At 41.5% G+C, this 19,955-nt stretch overlaps 1 protein-coding gene across 11 annotated transcripts in view; it reads right to left on the bottom strand.

Moving 5' to 3' along the window:
• The window catches only part of myo9aa (myosin IXAa), a 76,114-nt gene that overhangs the window by 18,321 nt on the left and 37,838 nt on the right, over positions 1 to 19,955 (bottom strand). For 7 of the 11 annotated variants that reach the window (XM_076155407.1, XM_076155406.1, XM_076155401.1 and 4 more), the window contains exons 3-15: positions 15,294 to 15,388; positions 15,136 to 15,198; positions 14,153 to 14,252; positions 12,896 to 12,949; positions 10,230 to 10,327; positions 10,012 to 10,138; positions 9,281 to 9,370; positions 7,014 to 7,130; positions 6,637 to 6,771; positions 3,340 to 3,461; positions 2,182 to 2,323; positions 1,605 to 1,800; positions 47 to 166 (exon numbers count right to left, since the gene is read on the bottom strand). In XM_076155407.1, coding sequence (XP_076011522.1) covers positions 47 to 166; positions 1,605 to 1,800; positions 2,182 to 2,323; positions 3,340 to 3,461; positions 6,637 to 6,771; positions 7,014 to 7,130; positions 9,281 to 9,370; positions 10,012 to 10,138; positions 10,230 to 10,327; positions 12,896 to 12,949; positions 14,153 to 14,252; positions 15,136 to 15,198; positions 15,294 to 15,388 — 1,459 coding nt within the window. The remainder of the gene's footprint in view (positions 1 to 46; positions 167 to 1,604; positions 1,801 to 2,181; positions 2,324 to 3,339; positions 3,462 to 6,636; positions 6,772 to 7,013; positions 7,131 to 9,280; positions 9,371 to 10,011; positions 10,139 to 10,229; positions 10,328 to 12,895; positions 12,950 to 14,152; positions 14,253 to 15,135; positions 15,199 to 15,293; positions 15,389 to 19,955) is intronic. The other 4 variants (XM_076155408.1, XM_076155403.1, XM_076155402.1 and 1 more) reach the window with 2 other exon arrangements.

Raw genomic sequence — 19,955 nt, forward strand, 5'->3', positions numbered from 1 at the left:
GTTATGACATGGAGTGGGAGGAGTTATAGTGGTATAGCAGCCTTACTGTACTTCTCCTCTTTGCACCTCTGCAGGATCTCTAAGCTTCTCTGATGCACAGGGTGATGCAGAAAGCTAAAACTATCCACACTTTTCATAACTGCACTGGGAGCAGCGTCATCATGCCCTTGGAGAAGCAAAAGAAAAAAAGAGAAGAAAAAAAACATAAGGAAAGAGAAGGGGGGGGAAGGGAGAGAAACGACAGATTAGATAGACAGGAAGAGATCAAGAGATGCAGTCATCTACTGGAGAGATACCTGTGCAAGAGTAGGAGAGAAGAGGGTTGACATTCAAACCTACAGATGCTTTGTTTCTGCAGTTTTGCCTGTGATTGGGATCTGGAGTGACAATGACAAAAGCTCACCTACGGATGTTTCCAATGCAAAGTTTTCAGAGGTCATGATGTAACAGCCTGCACTGACCCTTTGACTTTGTAGTGTTTGAATTATAGGGGACACATTATGCATGCTGATATTTAACTTAAGGCTGTGTAATACAGCAGCATGAATGTATAGACATTTGCCAGAGATGCATGAATATTGGTGCTTTGATAAATAAATGCATCTGTCACGGAATACCATAAAATCTGTGTTTCACAACTTTTAAATGTTGAGTGTTGTTTTCACTCAGTGGGCACAGCAGTGCAGCAGCAAAGGTTCATCATTTTTTTTTTGCACATGAAACCATTGCATTACTGAATGAAAATAAGAACATGGAGATTTGTATAATATATCCCCTTTAAATATAGTCCAAAAAGTCCATCTATTTCAAATACATTTGTCATTGGCACATGTGTGCTTGAACAGCCAACATGTTTCCTGGGTGATGCTGATATCTTTAGATTTTGGTTGGCAGGAAAGTTTTCTAAGAGTTATGCAAGTATTAGGAAAGGATGCAAACCTTCTAAAAACAAGTCTACTTTCACATAAACACGTCTACATGGGATGTAAAGAAGGATCAAGAGGATGCAGAGCGTAAAGTTTGATTCACACGGTGGCTTGGACCGGTCCATCATGTCTAGTATCTATCAAGTCCAGCTTCATACTAAAGGAGAGAAGGCGTTCACATGGAGCCAAAGCTAACAGAGCAACATCTAACACAATGCACACATACTACACAACAGAGGCTGATTAAACTGAATGTGGCAGAGTAAAGCAATCTATGATGGATGAAATTGATGAATCATAACTGCAGGGCACATACATGACAGAAAAATGTGACATATAGAGTTTACATTCATGTGTTTTTGCACTAAGGAGTAATCTTTAAAATTGACACTGCCAAACCATAACCCTCATTCCTTCCCCTAGATTTACTCGGCAGCGTTCTCCTTCCTTAATGTCTTTGTTTCTGCTTATGTTGACGTGCCACACAGTCAGTCAGTGTTCCTTCATTCTTTCTGGATTCATGTCTTTGGTGACACAGTCTGAGCTTTAACCAGATTACACAGAAAGAAGCTGTTTTCTTCCTACTGCCATCTGTTTTGTCACATTGCTCCATTTTAATACAAACATTAACCCTTGATTGTAGTTTGTGTGTGTGTTTCTGTTAGACAGAGGGCTCACCAGTCTTCCTCTGTGTATGTCTCTTCCCAGCCTCTCTGAAAGCCACCATGGCTCTGAAGTATGACCGGAGCACCGCCCAGCGGAAAGTGGCTGAGGGGTCGATGCCGATCAGACTGCAGATGAAGGCGTTCTTGCTGCTCTTAAGCAGAGCCACAATGTCTGGCCGCATGTGGTCCGTGTTCTTCTCCCTGAAGTCCTAGAAAAGAGAGAGATGGGGGGAGGATTATATTATTATTTTAAAGACAATTACCCTTTAAAGTGAATTAAACCTGTTTGCTGTTTGAAGAGCTTAGGCCAATGAAAGCATCTTCTATTTGGTTTGGTTTACAGTCCCTCTCTTATTTTCTTACAATGCACATTTAAGCTATATTCATGCACATAATGGTTTGTCTTAAGAACTCCATTGTTTACCTTTGGGTCGAGATTGTGCCTCTAATTCTGAATTACATGACCTTCAATGTAAACCTCTTAAAAACAACACAAACACGTCTTCTCTCACAGTGCAAGCCGGCAAGACACCACTTAATTTTTCCTTTTGGTTCAATTCAAAAGACTTATAAAGCAGATAATGACTGACCTTGACGCCGTACTTCACTTTGCCAGCATAGTGTTGGATAATGAAGGCGGGCTCCATGACAGCAGGGAACTCAATGTAGGTGTTTCCCTCATGCTGCCGCTTGAACTTGTCCAACAGCGTCTGGTTGGTGGCTTGTGGGAAGCTGAAATCAAAATCAGGGAGGTGTTTGAACTGACAAGCAATTCACACAAACTTCGTACACTGAACATATTCCATAGATTAACCAGAACCCAGATGGGATGACGGTGAGGGGTTGACCTGGCACTGTGAGCATTTATTTTCTGTATTGCTACAGAGCTTGTGGCATAATCAGAGTCCAGCTCAGTTCTTCAATTTTGCAGAAAACCAACAGCTTACAGAAACAGAGGAGTGGGGTGAAACCTCAGATTTAGAAACAACACAACCTGAATTTTAGCGCTTTCCACCTAGTCCAAATCAGGGGAAGTTTAAATCTGTTTCCAAATGGAAAAGAATAGGAAATCAAATCAAATAGACCTCTCAGAGTGCAGTTTCATGAGGAAAACATTTTATTCTTTAGCTGTATTTAAGGCCAAGTGCCAATAAGAAACGTTTTTGACATTCCATACAACAGTGCAGCCCCCTGCTGTGAGGTTGCCTTTCCACAATCCTGACCTTGCACAGGACACCTGATCATTATCTAGTGTGAGTGGTCCCATAAGCCGGGCCTTTCCTCTGGTCATAATCCACACAGCAAACTCAACAGGTCATTAGGTGGGATCACCGCCAATGAAACGTCAGTGATGAGGTGCTTTACGATAAACAGACCAGAAGCATCGAGTACAAGAACTGACGTTTTTCTTCCTTTCATGATTCATCTTTTGTTCTCCTTGGTATCTGTCTTTTTTTATACAGGTGCATGTTGTCTGATTCTATTACTCAAATCAGTGTTTGCCAGTTCCATGAAGCCTGAGAAAGTTATCTCTGTGCAACTTTATGACTCTAGTGTTCAGCACAATGATTAGCTGTATAAACAAGCTTAAAGTGAATAATAGGTACAGGAAAAAGAATATGCAAAAGATTGAGAGACACAACAACATGAGTATTCGAAATTAGCCTAAGGACATAAAACAGCAGAAACTTAAATTGAATTTTAGAATCTTTATTCACTATTTGTTTGTGAATCATTAATACACTCACTTGCACTCTTCATCCAGCAGGTGGAATAGTGCTGTGGGCTTCTTGCTGATCAGGTTGATGCAGCCTGTGTTGTCGATGTAGTCAATGTTGCGCCAGCTGATGCCTTCTGCTCTATATTCCTCCTACAGGAACAGACACACACACACACACACACACAGGGCTCAGCACTGCTACAAGACATCACCTCCAACTTCTTTCATTATTCATATATATTGTTAACTCTCTTCTTTTTAAGTTTTTTTCTGAAGGTTTCTGAGCAATTAGCAACAACCGAAGCAGTACGGTTTAATGCCTCATTTCGATATGAACAGAAATACACACGAAAAAGATTTAGACAAATGATATACAAGAAAGTAAGGCAGGGTTTAATGTAAGAGCAAAGGATGTACAATGCACCTGGCATCACATCTATATCTGAGTGGCCATAAAAAAATATCAATCATCATTGTGTCATTAAAAAGGCAGATCCCTTCCTTTAAAGGAGTGGCTGTTGTAAAGTTTATGACAGTAATGACAATGTTGTTCATGTTGTCTGGCCTTCCCTTCAGAGCTGCATGGCCTGATAGTTTAATAATGAGAGAGGCATTCTGAACATTTTGTTGTGTTGTTTCCTCTACATGTTCTTTTCCTGTTTTCGTGGGAAAGAGATTTGCTTTTATCCACGGGAGGTTTACTAAAAATCATTGGAATCTCCTTTTCTCCAGTCGCTTCTCTCTTTAGCCCAAAGACAGAAAGCTGAACATGATTAAGTTAATTACTGCTGCTTATGTCTATGCTTGTGCAGAAAGCATACAGTTTATGAGAGAACTTTCAGTATTTGGTCAAATGGGACAAGATGATGCGGTGCTGAATGGGCAAATCTGTGCATACAGCTTTCAAATGGAGCGAACTGTCTGCTGCCAACGGTCTGTGTGGAGAAATGTTAAGACTGTGACACTGTTTGTACTGAGCTTTCACCACATAAACAATCCAGCAGACTCAATTCATCTTGTATCAACACACAATTTATTTAAGTATTTGTGTGTAAATACACTTACTGCTGCTTCTGTTTAAATGTGCCTCATTACATCTGCTGCTTTAGTCTCCTTATTTGCAGAATAACAACAGAACATGACGCACATTTACAAGAGCTCTCTGCAGTTTAATAGGAAATTACACTCTAATTAATTCATGTCACATCTGAGTATCCTGGAATTACTTTAAGTACACTTGAGATTTATGGTGTGGCACAGAACAGCGTGTCGTTGTTTTCTGTCTGTCGTCAATTTTATCCAGCTCCGTCTTTCCATCAGACAAATGTGCTGGCTGTTGTACAAGCTCAATGTGTGTAAATGACTGTCAGTGGTCAGTCTGAAGTTAAATGACAATTAAGTGTCGATTTAGAGCTGCAATTAGGCTTATTACCATCAGTGCTAACACAGACATTTGTAGGTCACAAAAACATCACTGCAACCGTTTGACACATTTGAAAAATAGGCCAAAATGAGAAAATGATTGTTCTTATTGTCATTTCAAAGTAAAATGGTTAATCTCTCTGCAGCACTGCTATCAACACTAAGGGAAAACACTGAATGGGGACGTGTCCAAAGAGATTTTTTGGAGGGTACAAGATGCATTTCTGTAGGCAGTTGTACAACTTTACTTTATAATGTTCAACACAAATTCAGAAGCTTTCAGGCTGCCAAACTAGTGCGCATTGATTTTTCCACATTGAACTAATGCTACACTGTACTAAAGAGCCAACATGAGCATCTATACTCTCGTATCATCTGTCTGTTCTATGGCTAAGCTTGCTTTGATGCACTAGTTTTCGTTTGTATTCGTTATAACAAAACCCTCATAGCAAAAACCAGAAATACGTGGATAAAAACATGTCTTATATCTACAGTGGCAGCTTGGTAAAAAGCATTAGAAATCAATAGCTAGAAATAATTTAGTACCCATTTCGCAGCTCTGTTCACAGAGGATCCCCGAATGTTGTAGAAGTCGATACACGCTCATGTTATGGCTCGCTCAGTGTATGACGGCTGAGGACACTAATGATTAAACTGTGAAGTTAAAGGACCGTAACAATGACTTCTAGCATTTAGACTAAACTGCAGCTCTATCAGTACTGATGGAGCAGAACTGAAGCAAAGCCGCTAAATTTAATTGACCTTAAGATGCAGAACAACAACACAATGTCTCAATATGTTTACGACATGGGTCAGGGTTTGCAATCAGCTTTGTGCAATGTGTCTTTCCTATGCAACATGTGAGCTGAAGGAAGCATCAGTTTAGTTGCTGCTCCCCAAACATGTCGAGGCACACCAACTGATTCAGCCACTCTCAAGGTAAACACAATGTTAACTGCCAGGCAAATCTTACAGATCATGACTTTAAAGAGCCCTTTGAAGTTAATCAGCTCGCTTTAGAGAACATAAATCCACGATAGGGGTGGCCACAGGGAAGGGCTGAGTTGAGTCATATGGCTGTCAGGCTCTCAGCTAACCCTGTTGCATAAGGCAATATTCCTCGCCTTATGCAACAGGGTCCATTGTTTCAGTGTCATTGTGATATATGTACATTGTATGGTGTGTGAGGGATGAGGGATTTCCTTGGTGCTGGTAAAAGCTTAAGAGTAGATCTACAGTATGTTAAGGTACCACAGTGCTTGGGTCAGAGCCTCAAACAGGAAGCCACACTAGTCGGAAGCCACTCAATCAAGAATTTTTCAAACAGTATCCATGGTAACGAACAGCGCGACATGATGGAGGCGATCCATAAAGCTCAGCATCTGATTTAACATGCATATACACCTCGTACCTGGCTTTACTACTGTTTTTTTCTCATTTGCATGTTGGGTAAGGTATTAATAAAACCACAACAACAAACAAGAGACCTGTTTCAGTCTGACATTAATCCGTATGAATTCTGCATGATGTTTTAAATGATATGATAAGCCACTTTATGTAAATGGTTTTGATCTGATCCCTCATGCCCATGCCTCTCACACACCTGCAACCTAAGACACAGACACAGAGCTCCTCTCTCTCTTTCATTGCTCAGAATCAAAGGTTTGACATCTTAACTCTACCCCAGCCAAGGCAGTATAATGTGTGGCTCTTAAATATGCAGCAACTCATTAACATGCTGATTTCCATTGGCTTTCACCCGGTCTGCCTTGCAACAACAAGTTGCTAAGGTTACGGGGCTTTGGGAAAGAGGTGAAATGATTGTGGGACATATTTAGCACAGAGGTTTTATTAGGTTTTCTTGAGATTTACCCCCCGGTGTGTTATTTAAGAGATGACTTACTTGCTCAAGCTTGAAGATGTGCTGGTTGAAGTAATGCTGGAGACGTTCATTGGCAAAGTTGATGCAGAACTGTTCAAAGCTGTTGTTCTCATAGTCCTCAAAACCAAATATGTCCAGCACACCGATGGACAAGATCTGAGGATGACAAAAGTATGTAAAAAGCATGAGAAACAGCATTTAACTGTCTTTGAAAAATACTCCCAAGTAACAAACAATACATTTTCATTTAATACCCTCATTGAAGTGAAACTAAACTTGTACAAAGACTTTCTCGACATCACTATCACTACTTTCGTTTCTACTTTGACAACAGATCTTTAACAATACTTTGCAACGACACACACCCGAAAAGCAAACCTTTGTGTGTGTCACCCTACCTTGCAGGTCTCTTCCAGGTCCCTGTTGTTTAGCAGAGCGTGGTTGATCCTGAACACAATCCAGTCAAACAGAGCACTGTACAGTGACTTTGCCATGGAGTCCCGCACTGTACCAGCCTGAAAGAAAACAGATGTTCAGCTGTCTGTCTTGCCAACGGCAGTGGGACAATTTTTTCATTTTATTGACCATTCAGTTTGAGCTGAATCATAGCTTTGTTGTGTTGTCAGCAGAGTCAAAATGCTTCACTAAACAATATAAATCTACAATCTAGAGAGTAACAAACAGCTGAAGTGGATAATAAGGAGTCTGACCACCACCCTTAACAATGCTTTGCAATGACACACACCTGTAACTCTAACCTGTGTGTGTCATCCTACCTTGCAGGTCTTTCAGGTCTGTTGTTTTGCCATCATTAATGTCACCAGTGTTACACTCTTTTATAATAGAAGCATAATAGTGAGTTATCATTATGTTATTATATATTATTGATTATGTGGAACTCTCTGTCTGTAAGTTAAATACAAGCTAAATTATAAAGAGAGATGTGACAGTGTTTGGATGACAGGGATCATGAGGTTGATTCATTGGATTTGCATGAAGCTACAGTGAGTTATACAGTCATGCTAAGCCTAATGGAAATATTAGTGCTAAGGCTAAGCAGCTGATCAGTCAAAATGACATTCAGATCATAAAACATCACTATATTTGGAAACATTGCTTTATTTTGATTTGAATTCATAAACTCTTTCTGGCCACGTCTCTTCTTGGGGAAAGATTGAGGAAAGGATCAGTGTCTTGCATCGATGTTGGACATTCCAGCATGAACAAAGAGATTATTCAACCTACTTGGTTAAAGAAACATTATAACTGCTGTATCAACTGGAAACATTTGACCCCTGCGTAGCAAAGCGATCACATCTCACTAAACAATGTGGACACTCAAAGTTAGAGTTCCTTTCTTTCAAAATAATTTACCAGAATATCTTTAATAACTGCAGACCAAATATGCTTCAAAGACGTGAAAGATTTTAGTTTTTGAACCCCATTCAAAGTGTAATGACCCTTAAGCTTTTCATTATTTAGGGGCTTAAAAATCAAAAGGAAATGAGTCTGAAAACTCAATCCAAACAGAGAAACCAAAACTCATTAGTGAAATTCTCAGATTTCTTTGAGGTTTTTAAATAGCATGATTCCAGTTGAAAGGCAAGGAGAGTGTTGTGACTGCTAGAGCAATATTTACACTGAGACCACCCAGGGCGCAACCAAACTGAAGACTATTTGTTCATATAAAGAGCTCCTAACATACCTAAATGACCATTATGGATATAGGATATTGCTCCTTTGATAAAAGGGTTTTAATGAACATGATTTGTAATGAACATTAAAAAAAAAGTGGAACCCAACTCACAATAGTGTAGTAGTGAGCAGTTTTCAAATGAACACAGGTTCACGCATGTGACATGTGTAACACGGCTGTGTATCCGTTTTGTCACTCTCATCTGCAGACCATGATGTGTTTGTTTTCAGAGTGGGGGTCCTAATGAAAACTGCACAGGGCTTGAAATGCCTTCTCCTCCTTCCAACACACTGGATGTACATGTGTGTGCGTGTGTGTGTGTGCTTGTGTGTGAATATGTGTACAAGTGTATTCTGTGTTTACATGTGTGGCCACAGACTGGAAGAGCTGAAGAAAGAACAGGAGGAGATCCCGTGCTAGAGCACACTGTCCTGTAAACAGAGCCAGGTCAGAGCTGAAGCTACTGCATGCTTAATGAGTTGGCAGTGTGCCTTCAGTCAGACTACTGAGTGCAATAAAGTGCACTTTAGTTGCAACGTGAGAAAGGGCGAGCTGTGCATCAGGGTGAAGAGAATATCATCAGGCCACACAATGGAAATAAAATCTGAGAGCTTTTTGAGATATTCTGCTTATTTAATAGACAGACGACAAGAAGGAATTAAGAGCTTAGAAAGCAACACAAGCAGTTATGTAACATCTTAGATCCACTTGAGCACTGGCGGGAATTCATCTACTTCAGAAAGCTGGGGCTTGGATTTTTTTGTTACACAGATATCATTCCTCCTTCCATGAGAGAGAGTGCAGCAGCCTTAAATCAAAGCTGTTCGTCTCACTCAGGCCAAACAATCAACACACAAACAGGACAAGCAGGCTTATTTCATGCATTCTATTGGACGTATGCATGAAAGGAGGACGTGAACATACTTATTAGGCTTTGCTGTATTTATATGTGCAAGGTCTTAGTCTCACCTCAGCAAGTTTGTAGGGAACAATCAGCTTCTCCCCCACAGTAACAGTCTTGCGTGTTGTCAGAGCTTCAAACAGCATCTCCTCCTTGACCTAGTCAGGAATATAAGAGTGTGAATGAAGATGAAAAATGTGTTGCGGTGTCTGTAGACCAGATCATCACATTGACCTGGTGTCTTTTCTTTGGGTTAGGGTTAGCTCAGGTTAGGGTTTGCTTTGAAAAATATACTGCCTCAATGATCTTCTTTGCTAATATATACTTTCCCAAAACATCCTGTTTGTACAGAGGTAAGAGAGACAAACTGGGGCTCTGTCCAAATAAACAACAAATTACTGAAGAGAATCACATAGATCAGTATCCACAACGAAAATGATATAATACCATATATTCAAACCAAATTACCTAAACTTAGATGTCATCTCTACAGTATATATGGTAAACATGTGTGTATTTATTGATTCAGTATTACAGGCTCCCAGGAAGTTAATTAAATGATACATGGGGATGGAGAAACATAAACATCATTTTTCTTCTTGTAAAATGAGCTGTCCTACCAGCTTCATGAGAGAAAGTCTACAAAGATCCCTGCTGACTCTGTAGATATTCAACTTACAATAGTAACAAAACAAAGCTCAGAATATTTATATGCATTAGCTCTACTGCATAAACATACATTTACCTCAGATGGATGGGAAGATAGAGAAAGATAAAGATCAAATAGATCGTGCCGTACCTCCAGTAGTTCCGAGACAACGGGTAGCACCTCTGGGTTGAAGATGTCGATCGAGTCGTCTCTGTAGGTTTTCCTCTTGTAACGGATGTTGCCCAAGTGGAGAATGGCTGACAGCAGGGAGAAGATCCTAAACAATAGTTAAGGAAAAGTGAAGGAGGTGATAAATCTTCTTAGGCACGATTATAATCTCATCTTCCATGAGTGTGTGAGTCACTCACTGTTTGCGTGTGGCGGGCAGAAAGCCCACCATCTCCATGGCCAGCTGCAGCCTCTCAAAGTCATGCTTCAGGTCCTCTCCTTCCACCGCAAAGCAGTCCTGGAGATCAGAAACCGGGTGTTATCAGAGATATAACAACGACTGCTGCCCCATGCGTCATAAAATGTGAAGCAACACGCTGAAGACTACTGACAAACACAGTGACAAATCCTTTTCTGTTTTCTTTTTTTAAGGTGAACATTTCATAACGTGGAACACAACATGAGGCTTGTGAAACACATTCTAATTGAAATTAGAGGGCAAAGACAAAGAAAATTACCTAAATCACATCACAAGTGTCACTTCCTCTTGCTGCTGAAGATGACAGACTTGCAAACTAAAGCTGCACCTATAAATCAGGCCGGTTGTATTTGCTAAGAGTAGCTTTGTTGGCTTTGTAGCACTTAAAGTTTGCTGTCTTCGGCACAAACACTGGTAAACCTTATGACATCACAAGACTTAGCAGAGTGCCCTCAACACTCACAGGAGCCTTTATTCAGTTATTTTCATGTGCTGAATGGTGCTTTCCTAACACCAATAAACTCAGTTTGATGCGTTTGAAGTTTAATGTGTGAGTCTTGAGCAAATAGTTTTTTAGTTTACTCTGAAGCTCGAAAAAAAAACAAGCAGGGAGCTGTGCTGCATAACAAATGAGTGACTGACACTAAAATAAGCTTTCATTTTAAAGATTGAGTCAAACAAACCGGCAACACTATGCATTTCTGGACTGATGCTGAGAGCGTCTAGTTGACGACAGCCCATGCAGGTTCTGCTCATGTGGTGGAAAATCTGGTGCTACTCTACTTTAAACCCGTCCACAGAAATTTGGCAAGGTTGAGACGAGCAGTGAAATGCAGCGATTTACGAGCTCCCTGTTAGGAGGAATGGGAAACAGGCTAAATTATAAAGGAGACAGAGAAGGGCTTCTTTGTTGGATGGAATGATCACAATCACAGTATGACTGGAGAGAGGAGCTCGTGTGCACGTTTTGCAATTTTACACACCCAGAGACTGTAAGTGGTGTATTCAATGGGCTAAAACGTCATTCTAGAATTCAGTCAAACTCAATGATAACAAATGAGACCTAGACAACTTTGAGTGGCATTAAGTAGTCATTAAAAAACAGTGTGTGAAGTGAAATAAGTGTGTGAGGGTGAGAACCTATGGATGAAGAGCAAATGTATACGCTTTGATGCCAGTATGTAACTACACCCTCATTCACTACATGAACCCGGCCCTAATGTGAGCGCTGGTCTTTGCTTTATGGGCTCATTCCACTATGGCTGCCATAATTATCACATACCGAGGCCTCTGAAAGACAAACACTCCAAACATGAAACTCACTTCCTCCCTCACTCGCTGCTTTCATGGCAGAAAACCTTACAGCGACTCACAAGTGACTCCACTGTTACGCTTAGACGCAAATCTAAATCAAATAATGCCTGTTTGGACAAGATGATTCTTCCCACTGCAAACATCTGTCAGGTACTGAAAAGGTGAAGATCCTAGATGTTATAAATGATAGGATTTCCAACATAGTGGCTCTGAAATTTGTCACACCTGTTTCCTTTTTATATACTTGTACTTTCACACTATACTGCAGTATAAATCACTTTGAAGATGGAGCAGATTTACAGAAGTGATCTCAGAGTTTGCAGCATTTCTCAATATTCAATAATAATTCAAGATACACATATATAATTAAGTCAAAAGTAAAGCAGACAGAAAAACACCTTTAATTAATTGGAAAATGCACACCAACAAACTGATGAATACATTCACAAAGGACTTTTTTGGTCGTTGACGTCTTTAAATCGCAGAATTTCTCCTTTTATAAATAACCTGTGGCACTTGTTAAGGTGTGGACAGGTAAATATAACTCATTCATAATGTAAAGTGTGTCTATTAAAACTCTGCTTTGCTCTGAAATAGTCAGCTTACTTTTTTGTCATTGTGCCTCATCTCTTTAGTGTTAAAAGAATCACAAAATGACAGAAATGCATCCAGTGGTACAAACCCAGAGGTGCTGACTGAGATGGTCCCGTGACACGTTAGCATCAACATGGAATCACAAGGCCAGAGAGACCATGTTTGGCCAGCATCCATGAGTTTCAGTCTCTGGGTGTTACCAGCTTAATCTGTAAACTCTTACACTGTTCAGCGCGCTTAGAGTGGGTGTTTGTCATCGTCAATGACCAAAAGAGTCTTACACACACTGCAGACTGCAGAAACCAGGATATGACGCTGCATTCAAACACAAAACCCAAGAAGCAACACAGCAAAGAAAAGCAAAAAAACAAACCCAAACCAGACAATACTGCTTTTTAAAGCAAAGGGGACGGCCAAGTGTGTGTGTGTGTGCATGTGGGGGGACAGAAAGCGTGTTTTGAGGTGCGCGTGCCCGTATAACTGGAAATCTACAGGTTGGGAGTTTCTCACACACACACACACACACACACACACACACACACACACACACACACACACACACACACACACACACACACACACACACACACACACACACACACACACACACACACACACACACACACACACACACACACACACACACACACACACACACACACACACAGGCGTTGCGAGCTGAGGCCCAGTAATACTGACCGTTTCAATCTCACAGTAAGTGTCCCAGTGCAGCCGGGGGGATTTCTTTGTCATCTGGAAATGTTAAGGTAGAGTTTATGGGAGGTGAGGTTAGGGTTAGACAGCAGCATCCAAATGACAATGCAAAAAACATGTCCTGCACACAACATACATGTAGTGCCGACAGCAATGGAAGGACGTGCTGTTAGGAGATGAGATATGACATCACAGCCTCATTTATAACACACTAACAGGGGAAAAAAGGTCGGAATTCGACCTAATTAAGTATGAAGTCCTTTGGAATAACATAACGTGCAGTATACTTAGTTTATAATTCATGCACTGACCACTGAAATGGCCCTTGAGCAAAATGCAGGATGAACAATGAGGCGCCAAGGTGTGAAGAATGAATGAGGGGGGAAATTGCTCAATCTGGTAAATGTTTGTGTAGCTTGTAAACAAGACGGCAAGGATGTGGTTATGAAACGCATACGAGAGCTCTGAATGATGAGAGAGAATGAGGGAGAGACATACGAGTGAAGGAAAGAATATGCACAACAAGAGGGCAAGAATCCGCATATGCTGTGTGTGTGTGTGTGTGTGTGTGTATCAAGTGGTCGGGAGGAATGGGAGGAATTCCCTGCTCGTAGGCTTCAGGTTTTCGGAGGAGGAGAGCGAGTCGCTGGTTGTCATGGTGCGACAGTCAGTGTTCTGAGACAGAGGCGCCACAAGTTTGACACAACAGTCACATTCCACACCTTTAATGTTTGTGTGTGTGTGTGTCTTTGTCATTGTTGCTTTGTCGCATGGTTACTTGAACCGCAAGTAACATGACAAGAAACCAGTGTGTTTCTTCCAAATTCACACATATGCAGGTACGCACAAAAAAACGATACACACAAAAACAAAGTCAGAGAGATCGTGGTCTTCGTCCAGTTTTCTTTGTATGTATGTGTGTGTGTGTGTGTGTGTGTGATCAAAACCACCATCAGTGGAATGTGTTTCCTCTGTGTCCTGTCCTTCCTGTTTGCAGAGAGACTGAAACACACGGCCACACAGCATCTTTGGGACTTGGAGGTGCATGACATCATCACACACACACACGCACATGCACACACACAATATATATAATACATAAATCCATCACTGTCATAACACAGAATATAAAACAACGCAGAAACATGAGCACCTGTAATCAACAGGCATCATCGGTTGTTGACATACTTTGAGACACAACACACAGTGTCTAACGTGTGTGTGTGTGGCCGCACGTCTCACCTGACTGAGGTAATGGTATTCTTCAGGCTTCTTGAGGTGAAAGGCTGTCCTCTCTTCTTCACTGGATCCTGCCAGCAGGTAGTAAAACACATGATAGTTCCTACAGAATGGGGGGAAACACACACACACACACACACACTTATTTTAACACTTTCAGCACTGTGCAAGGGTAAGGGAGGCAGTCTACACAGTTTTTGGAGGAGGAGGTTTATAAAAAGCCCAATTAATTAAAAAACAAACAAAAAAAGCCATTGAGTGAATATGTGTGTGTTCCATCTTTCCGGCCGCAGCGGACGAGTCAGAGGTCAAGAGTGTGCTGCAGCTGTGCAACCAGGGTCCTCTTGGGATAAAAACACACACACATACACACTTTAACAGGCCAGGAATCAGCAATCCATCTCAATAAGAGGTGACTAACAGTGGGGCCCACTGTGAGCCCCCCCATGGTGAGGTCAACCCGCGGCACAACACATTAGTGTCAGCCTCGCTTACAGCTGATTTCACTGTATAACTTACACGTTTGGCTTCCTCAAGAGCTCTCTCACTTTACTTCCCTCAGTCAAAGATTCAGTTTGCCAAAATTAGTGTAAGAGCAAAAACAACAGTGTACTGGAATTACAGGGTGCGACAAAGCAGTTTGTTGACACTGTATTCAAAATATTGCCGATGATAACTGAGATACACAACTTTTATATGTATATGGGAGCAGCGCAGGCATGAGAAACTGCAGCTCTAAGCTCTGACAAAAACAGTTACATCATGAGCACAGCAGGCTCACGTGTAAATAGTGTGTGCTGTTGTTTAGTCCGTTTCCTATGTTTGATGTCTTAGGTGATGGAAGGCATTTTCAAATCAACTAGAAGTCACAAAATAGATAAAAGTGTTTCTGGAGTGTTTCTGAAATGTTTCTTTATACTTTGTATGTAACTCAATAATCAGCTTTCCAGTTTAGCTTTGTTGGCGAATTTCAAGGTTGCGCTCACCGTTCATTGTGCTCCTGGTAAACCAGCCTCGACTTCTCTAGGAGGTATTTCTCCACATATGCCCTGTAGAGGAGTTACAAAGAAAGGTTGGCTTTAAAAATTAGATAACAGTGACGTGCCACAAAGATCATCAGGGGCATGCGGCTGTGTTTGCTTACCCTCTCACAGTGCCACTCTCCTGGTAGTTCACCTGAATGAATTTGCCAAAGCGACTGGAGTTGTTGTTGTGGGCAGTCTTGGCATTCCCGAACGCCTGAAGGACACACAGAGGGAGAAAGTGGAAGAAAGTGGAATTTAGATGTGGTACATGCAGGCTGCTGCCAGAATTTTGAGGTCAGATGCTGAAATGGCTTTAGATGTGGATAATTTGTTTGTGGGTCAAACACACTGAGATTTTGACCTCGTGCCAAACATTGTCTGCAAATACCAGCCGAGTCGCTGCGGTGCGACCTTTTCCTCTTGCATACTTTCAAAAGGCGTCAGTCGAGACAGATTAATAACATGGTTTTAGGATCTATTTAAGAGGGAGTCAGACAAATTGCCAGAGTAAGGATGAAGGAGTTTGGGGCCTGCAGCGCTGATGGAAAAAGCTCCTCAGTAAGTAATTGGATCCATGTGGCTGTGTGGAACATGTGTAATAGTTGTGCTTTAATAAGAAAGCCCAGTATTTCCCCTCGCGGCTCTGTTTATGTTGTATGGCTGCCTGTAGGGGGAAGTAGTTTTTCGCCCTATATAAACCCTGGCAGTTATTTGTAGCCTCGCCACAAGTAAACAAATTCCTCAGAGAATCACTTTGAGCTGACTCGGGTCCTGCATGTGTGGAATGGGACAACACCCCTCCCTGTCCCCACCCAGCACCAACGCCAATGCTGTCACTTAACATGCTCACACTGCTTCTGATGCCTGATTCTAAAGGATGACAGAGCCCTGCGCTCAACTCTCAGCGCTGGTGGGCGATAAATCCAGACATGTTGTACGCAGCAGTGTACGTCCACCCTCCTGTGGTGACTGACACTTTCTTACCACCCAGTAATTCAGACCAGGATCACTCAGGACACATTTGCCTCAGCCCACACTTCATTAATGACTCACCAAGCTCAACAAATCATTCAAATGGGCAGACAGTGAGGAAAAACATGAACATCTACTGTCAGAAAGAGCACATGAGGTCAAACTGAGGGATGTTGATATGATTTTGCATCAGATAAGGCTTAGTTTCAAAACAAGTGATGGATTTTGATATTCGCAGAGGAACTGTTAGGTATCCACTGGTCCAACTGTCTCAGAACTAATCCGTGGAGTCAAGGAACTACGGGTCAGACGAGGACAAAAGGGCATCAGCCAGCATCCCACAGAGACAGAGAAAGGAACTTGGGTCAGTTTGGAACATTCAGCGTGTTGTTACATGGCTTGACATTCAGCATTCTGCCCCGTGCCAGCAGGAAACAGGATGTGGAACCACTGAAGGCTGATTTACATCCAGGCACTGAGCCTTTGTCCACCTGGTCTGTGTAAAGAAGATCCATAGTTAAGGAAGACGTCTTTAATGGTAACAATGTGTATTCTTTCGAAACCTGGCTCGCTCCATGTCAGCCGCACTTAAACCAAATATTTATAACACTGGGGAGAGATATGTCATAAGGGACCTCTGGAGGAGATCAGATAGAGCAGTGCAGGTCACTTTATTAGGTACATCTGTACAATACAATCCAATACAACAGATGCACAATGAATATTCTTTTAAAAGGTTATAATTTTACCTTTTTTGGTCAGTTTTAGGATATAAAACACTACGGGACGGCTGATCGGTCTGACGCTCATTCTTGACTACTTGAGATGGTACTCCATCTTCATGTATATGCACTGTGTGTTTGTATGGGGGTGTTTGCAGGATAGTGTGTTTCCTAGTCTGTGTACATGTGATGTATGTAAAAAAGAAAAGAAAACTTAATTAGGAAAAATAATTTCCCTTGGGGATAAATAAAGTATGTTAAAAAATTAAAATATATATAACAGCGTCAGAGTATCTGAGGGAGGATATTTCCCTCCCACAGTCACAATCATTTAAAGGTTTGCCCGAAGTGTGTATGTAGAGAGACACACCACTTCAGTAGGTCAACACCGCTACTGAGACCACAGAACGAGGTGGGGGCAGAGCAGAGACGTTGCCAGGGAGAGGGCTAATGTGTCTAAATGGTCTGCAAGGTCGGTCAAAGTTAATCAGGGAAGCACGAGTAAAGCCCTCTGTTTATCCTCCCAATTATGACAGATGGACATGTCATATTTTCATCAATCAGTAATTCATTCAAGTAAAAATACCAACTCTCTTTTCTCCATTTCGTAACTTTTTTTTTGCCCTAAATGAACGTGGAACTCAGTTACGAGAGCATCAACTTGCACTGTAGACATAAATATGAGCAAATAAACATTCATTCCATGACGTTTATAAGGCAGAAGGTCAAACATTTCACAGGGTGATCGTAACACCAAAAGGAACAGCGATGATTTACTAAAGAAATAAATTAGTGTGTCACAAAAGTGCTGCCTTGCACAAAGGGCGTTCAGTTAAGATCCTTGTTTAGCCATTAGGGGCTCATCAGAGGGTAGAGGAGAGGAGAGGAGAGGAGAGGGAGGGAGGGAGGGAGGGAGGAAAGGAAAGGAAAGGAAAGGAAAGGAAAGGAAAGGAAAGGAAAGGAAAGGAAAGGAAAGGAAAAGAAAGGAAAGGAAAGGAAAGGAAAGGGGACTGTCACACGTCCCCTAGCCTCCAGGGAGTTGGACTGAATCAAAAGGATGAAGAGGTCATGCTTGGTGCTCAAACAGAAAGTGGACACAAAAGACCATTGAGTTACAATACAAAGTGATTATCTTTTAACAAGTCATCAATTGCTCAGGGTTACAAATGAATTTCCATGGCGGGGTGTATTTGGCGAATAGTCCTGGCTCGCATAGAGAAAAGCTTTGTCCACATTCCAGTTAGTGAAGTCATATGGTCAGTGGGAGAAATGCAGCATTCTTCTAACCCTGCCAACCCCATTTAGGAAAATGTCACCAAATATCTACGGCTGATTATTGATTAATGTACTGATTATTGTGACTATGAATCAAGATGTAGATTTTTGAGTATTTATATACAACTTCAAAATACCAATCCCAACAAATAACAATTGCAATAAAGCGTTGCAATTCTGCCACTTTAATATGGACTTGAAAGGCTTTACATACATTTTATATTTTATTTTCCGTCATTTCTTTCCCCTTTCAAAAATAGACAACCGGGCTGGTGTGGGAAGTCACATTGATTGATTACATGCTTTTTTCCAATTTGATTTTATGGAACTACAATCACTTATAATATAATAATATCCATTCCTCTTTTACTCTTGCTCATGTTAGCAGCTATTAGTAAAGTCTTCCACAAACTCTGTGTGAATCAGTGGCTCCACGCATTAGTCATTTAGATTCATATCCTTCCCCAAAGACATCAGCAGGCTAGCTCAACCAGTGCGGTATGCAAGCAGGATGTCCACAGAAGAATGAATGAGTGGCTCACTGGGCCCAGCATTTATCAAGGTTATGTCACGCAGCATGTGTGGGCAGATAGTGTTCAGCAGAGGCTAATTCTTCACCATGGCCCCTTGTAATCTCGCACCTGAGGTCTGCAGGCGAAAGCGGTCTGTGGTCACTGTGGTTGTTTAATCACAGAGTCTTATGCAGTCATGTTTCCCAGCTAGGTGACGTCACAGTGGGATGTGGGGTTCTGGTGGTAGACCAAGTGGGCATTTTATTTGACTATGAAGGGAAAAATGTCACTGTACTGTAGTTTCAGAGACTTTAGGCCAGGGGCGTCGAACGCAGCCATCTGTGCGTCCAAATGCTATAGCTTTTCCATCTTATCCTGTAATGACTAGCTTTCATCTAGTAACACGAGTTGCACTCAGGCACGTGCAAGTATTGATTGACAAACTGCAGCATGGGAGGCTAAATACCTTCAACAGTAGGGCACAACCAATCTACAAACTTGAAAAAACAACAATAGAAATAGTTGTTTCAAAAATGACTTGAGTTGTTATTTGGACTTAATGATTTATTTTCTTTATTCTGTCTCATCCTTCATCCATCCATCAGTGTAATGCAGTAAACCTGAACTGCATGTGGATGCCAGTGTTTGGGAAGGTCCAGTTAAAAATGATGCAGCACTCTGACAGTGTAAGCTCATACTATCAGAAAAGTTGTCCTCCCTAATCCTCTGAAAGCTTCGAGTCATTCTGCTACAAACACCCCTGGGTGAGGATCTGATGGTCTGCTGAATTTGAAAAAAAGGATCATGAAGCTTGACAAAAACTATTAAGCTTGAATGAATTTCCACAAACCTCATAGTTTGTTTCTTTTCTCACTTTTTGACAGCCGATGAGGAAATCCAAGAAGATTTCAGCCTCAATTTTTGAAAAGCCGCACAGTCACATCGGTTTATAATTCATTGCGAAAATCGCAAACGATTGTGAAAGCGCACAGTCACTCGGAGTTTATCAAAGACGGCAAAGACGCAGAAGAGAAGGGGGAAAAAGTTCACAGGCTTTAACATTTGGAGTCGGTACAATGCATTTCTATAGTTTATCCCACATGAGGCCTACTTGGTAAAATATGCCTGTACAGTTTCACCATCATGTTTTTCTTCAATGAACAGACTTGACGCATGCTGCCATTGCGCAATCTGCCATGTATACTCAGAGAGCGGCAGATCTCAATTGATCCTGTGTGTATGCGGCTCAATCGCAGTAAGGACAATAAGCACTGATTGATCCACTTCTACTCTCCTTTGT

The sequence above is a fragment of the Genypterus blacodes genome, unplaced genomic scaffold (genome assembly GCF_046128005.1).
Source record: "Genypterus blacodes isolate CSIRO-AG114 ecotype Tasmania unplaced genomic scaffold, CSIRO-AGI_Gbla_v1 ptg000067l_1, whole genome shotgun sequence".
Classification (NCBI taxonomy): Eukaryota; Metazoa; Chordata; class Actinopteri; order Ophidiiformes; family Ophidiidae; genus Genypterus; species Genypterus blacodes.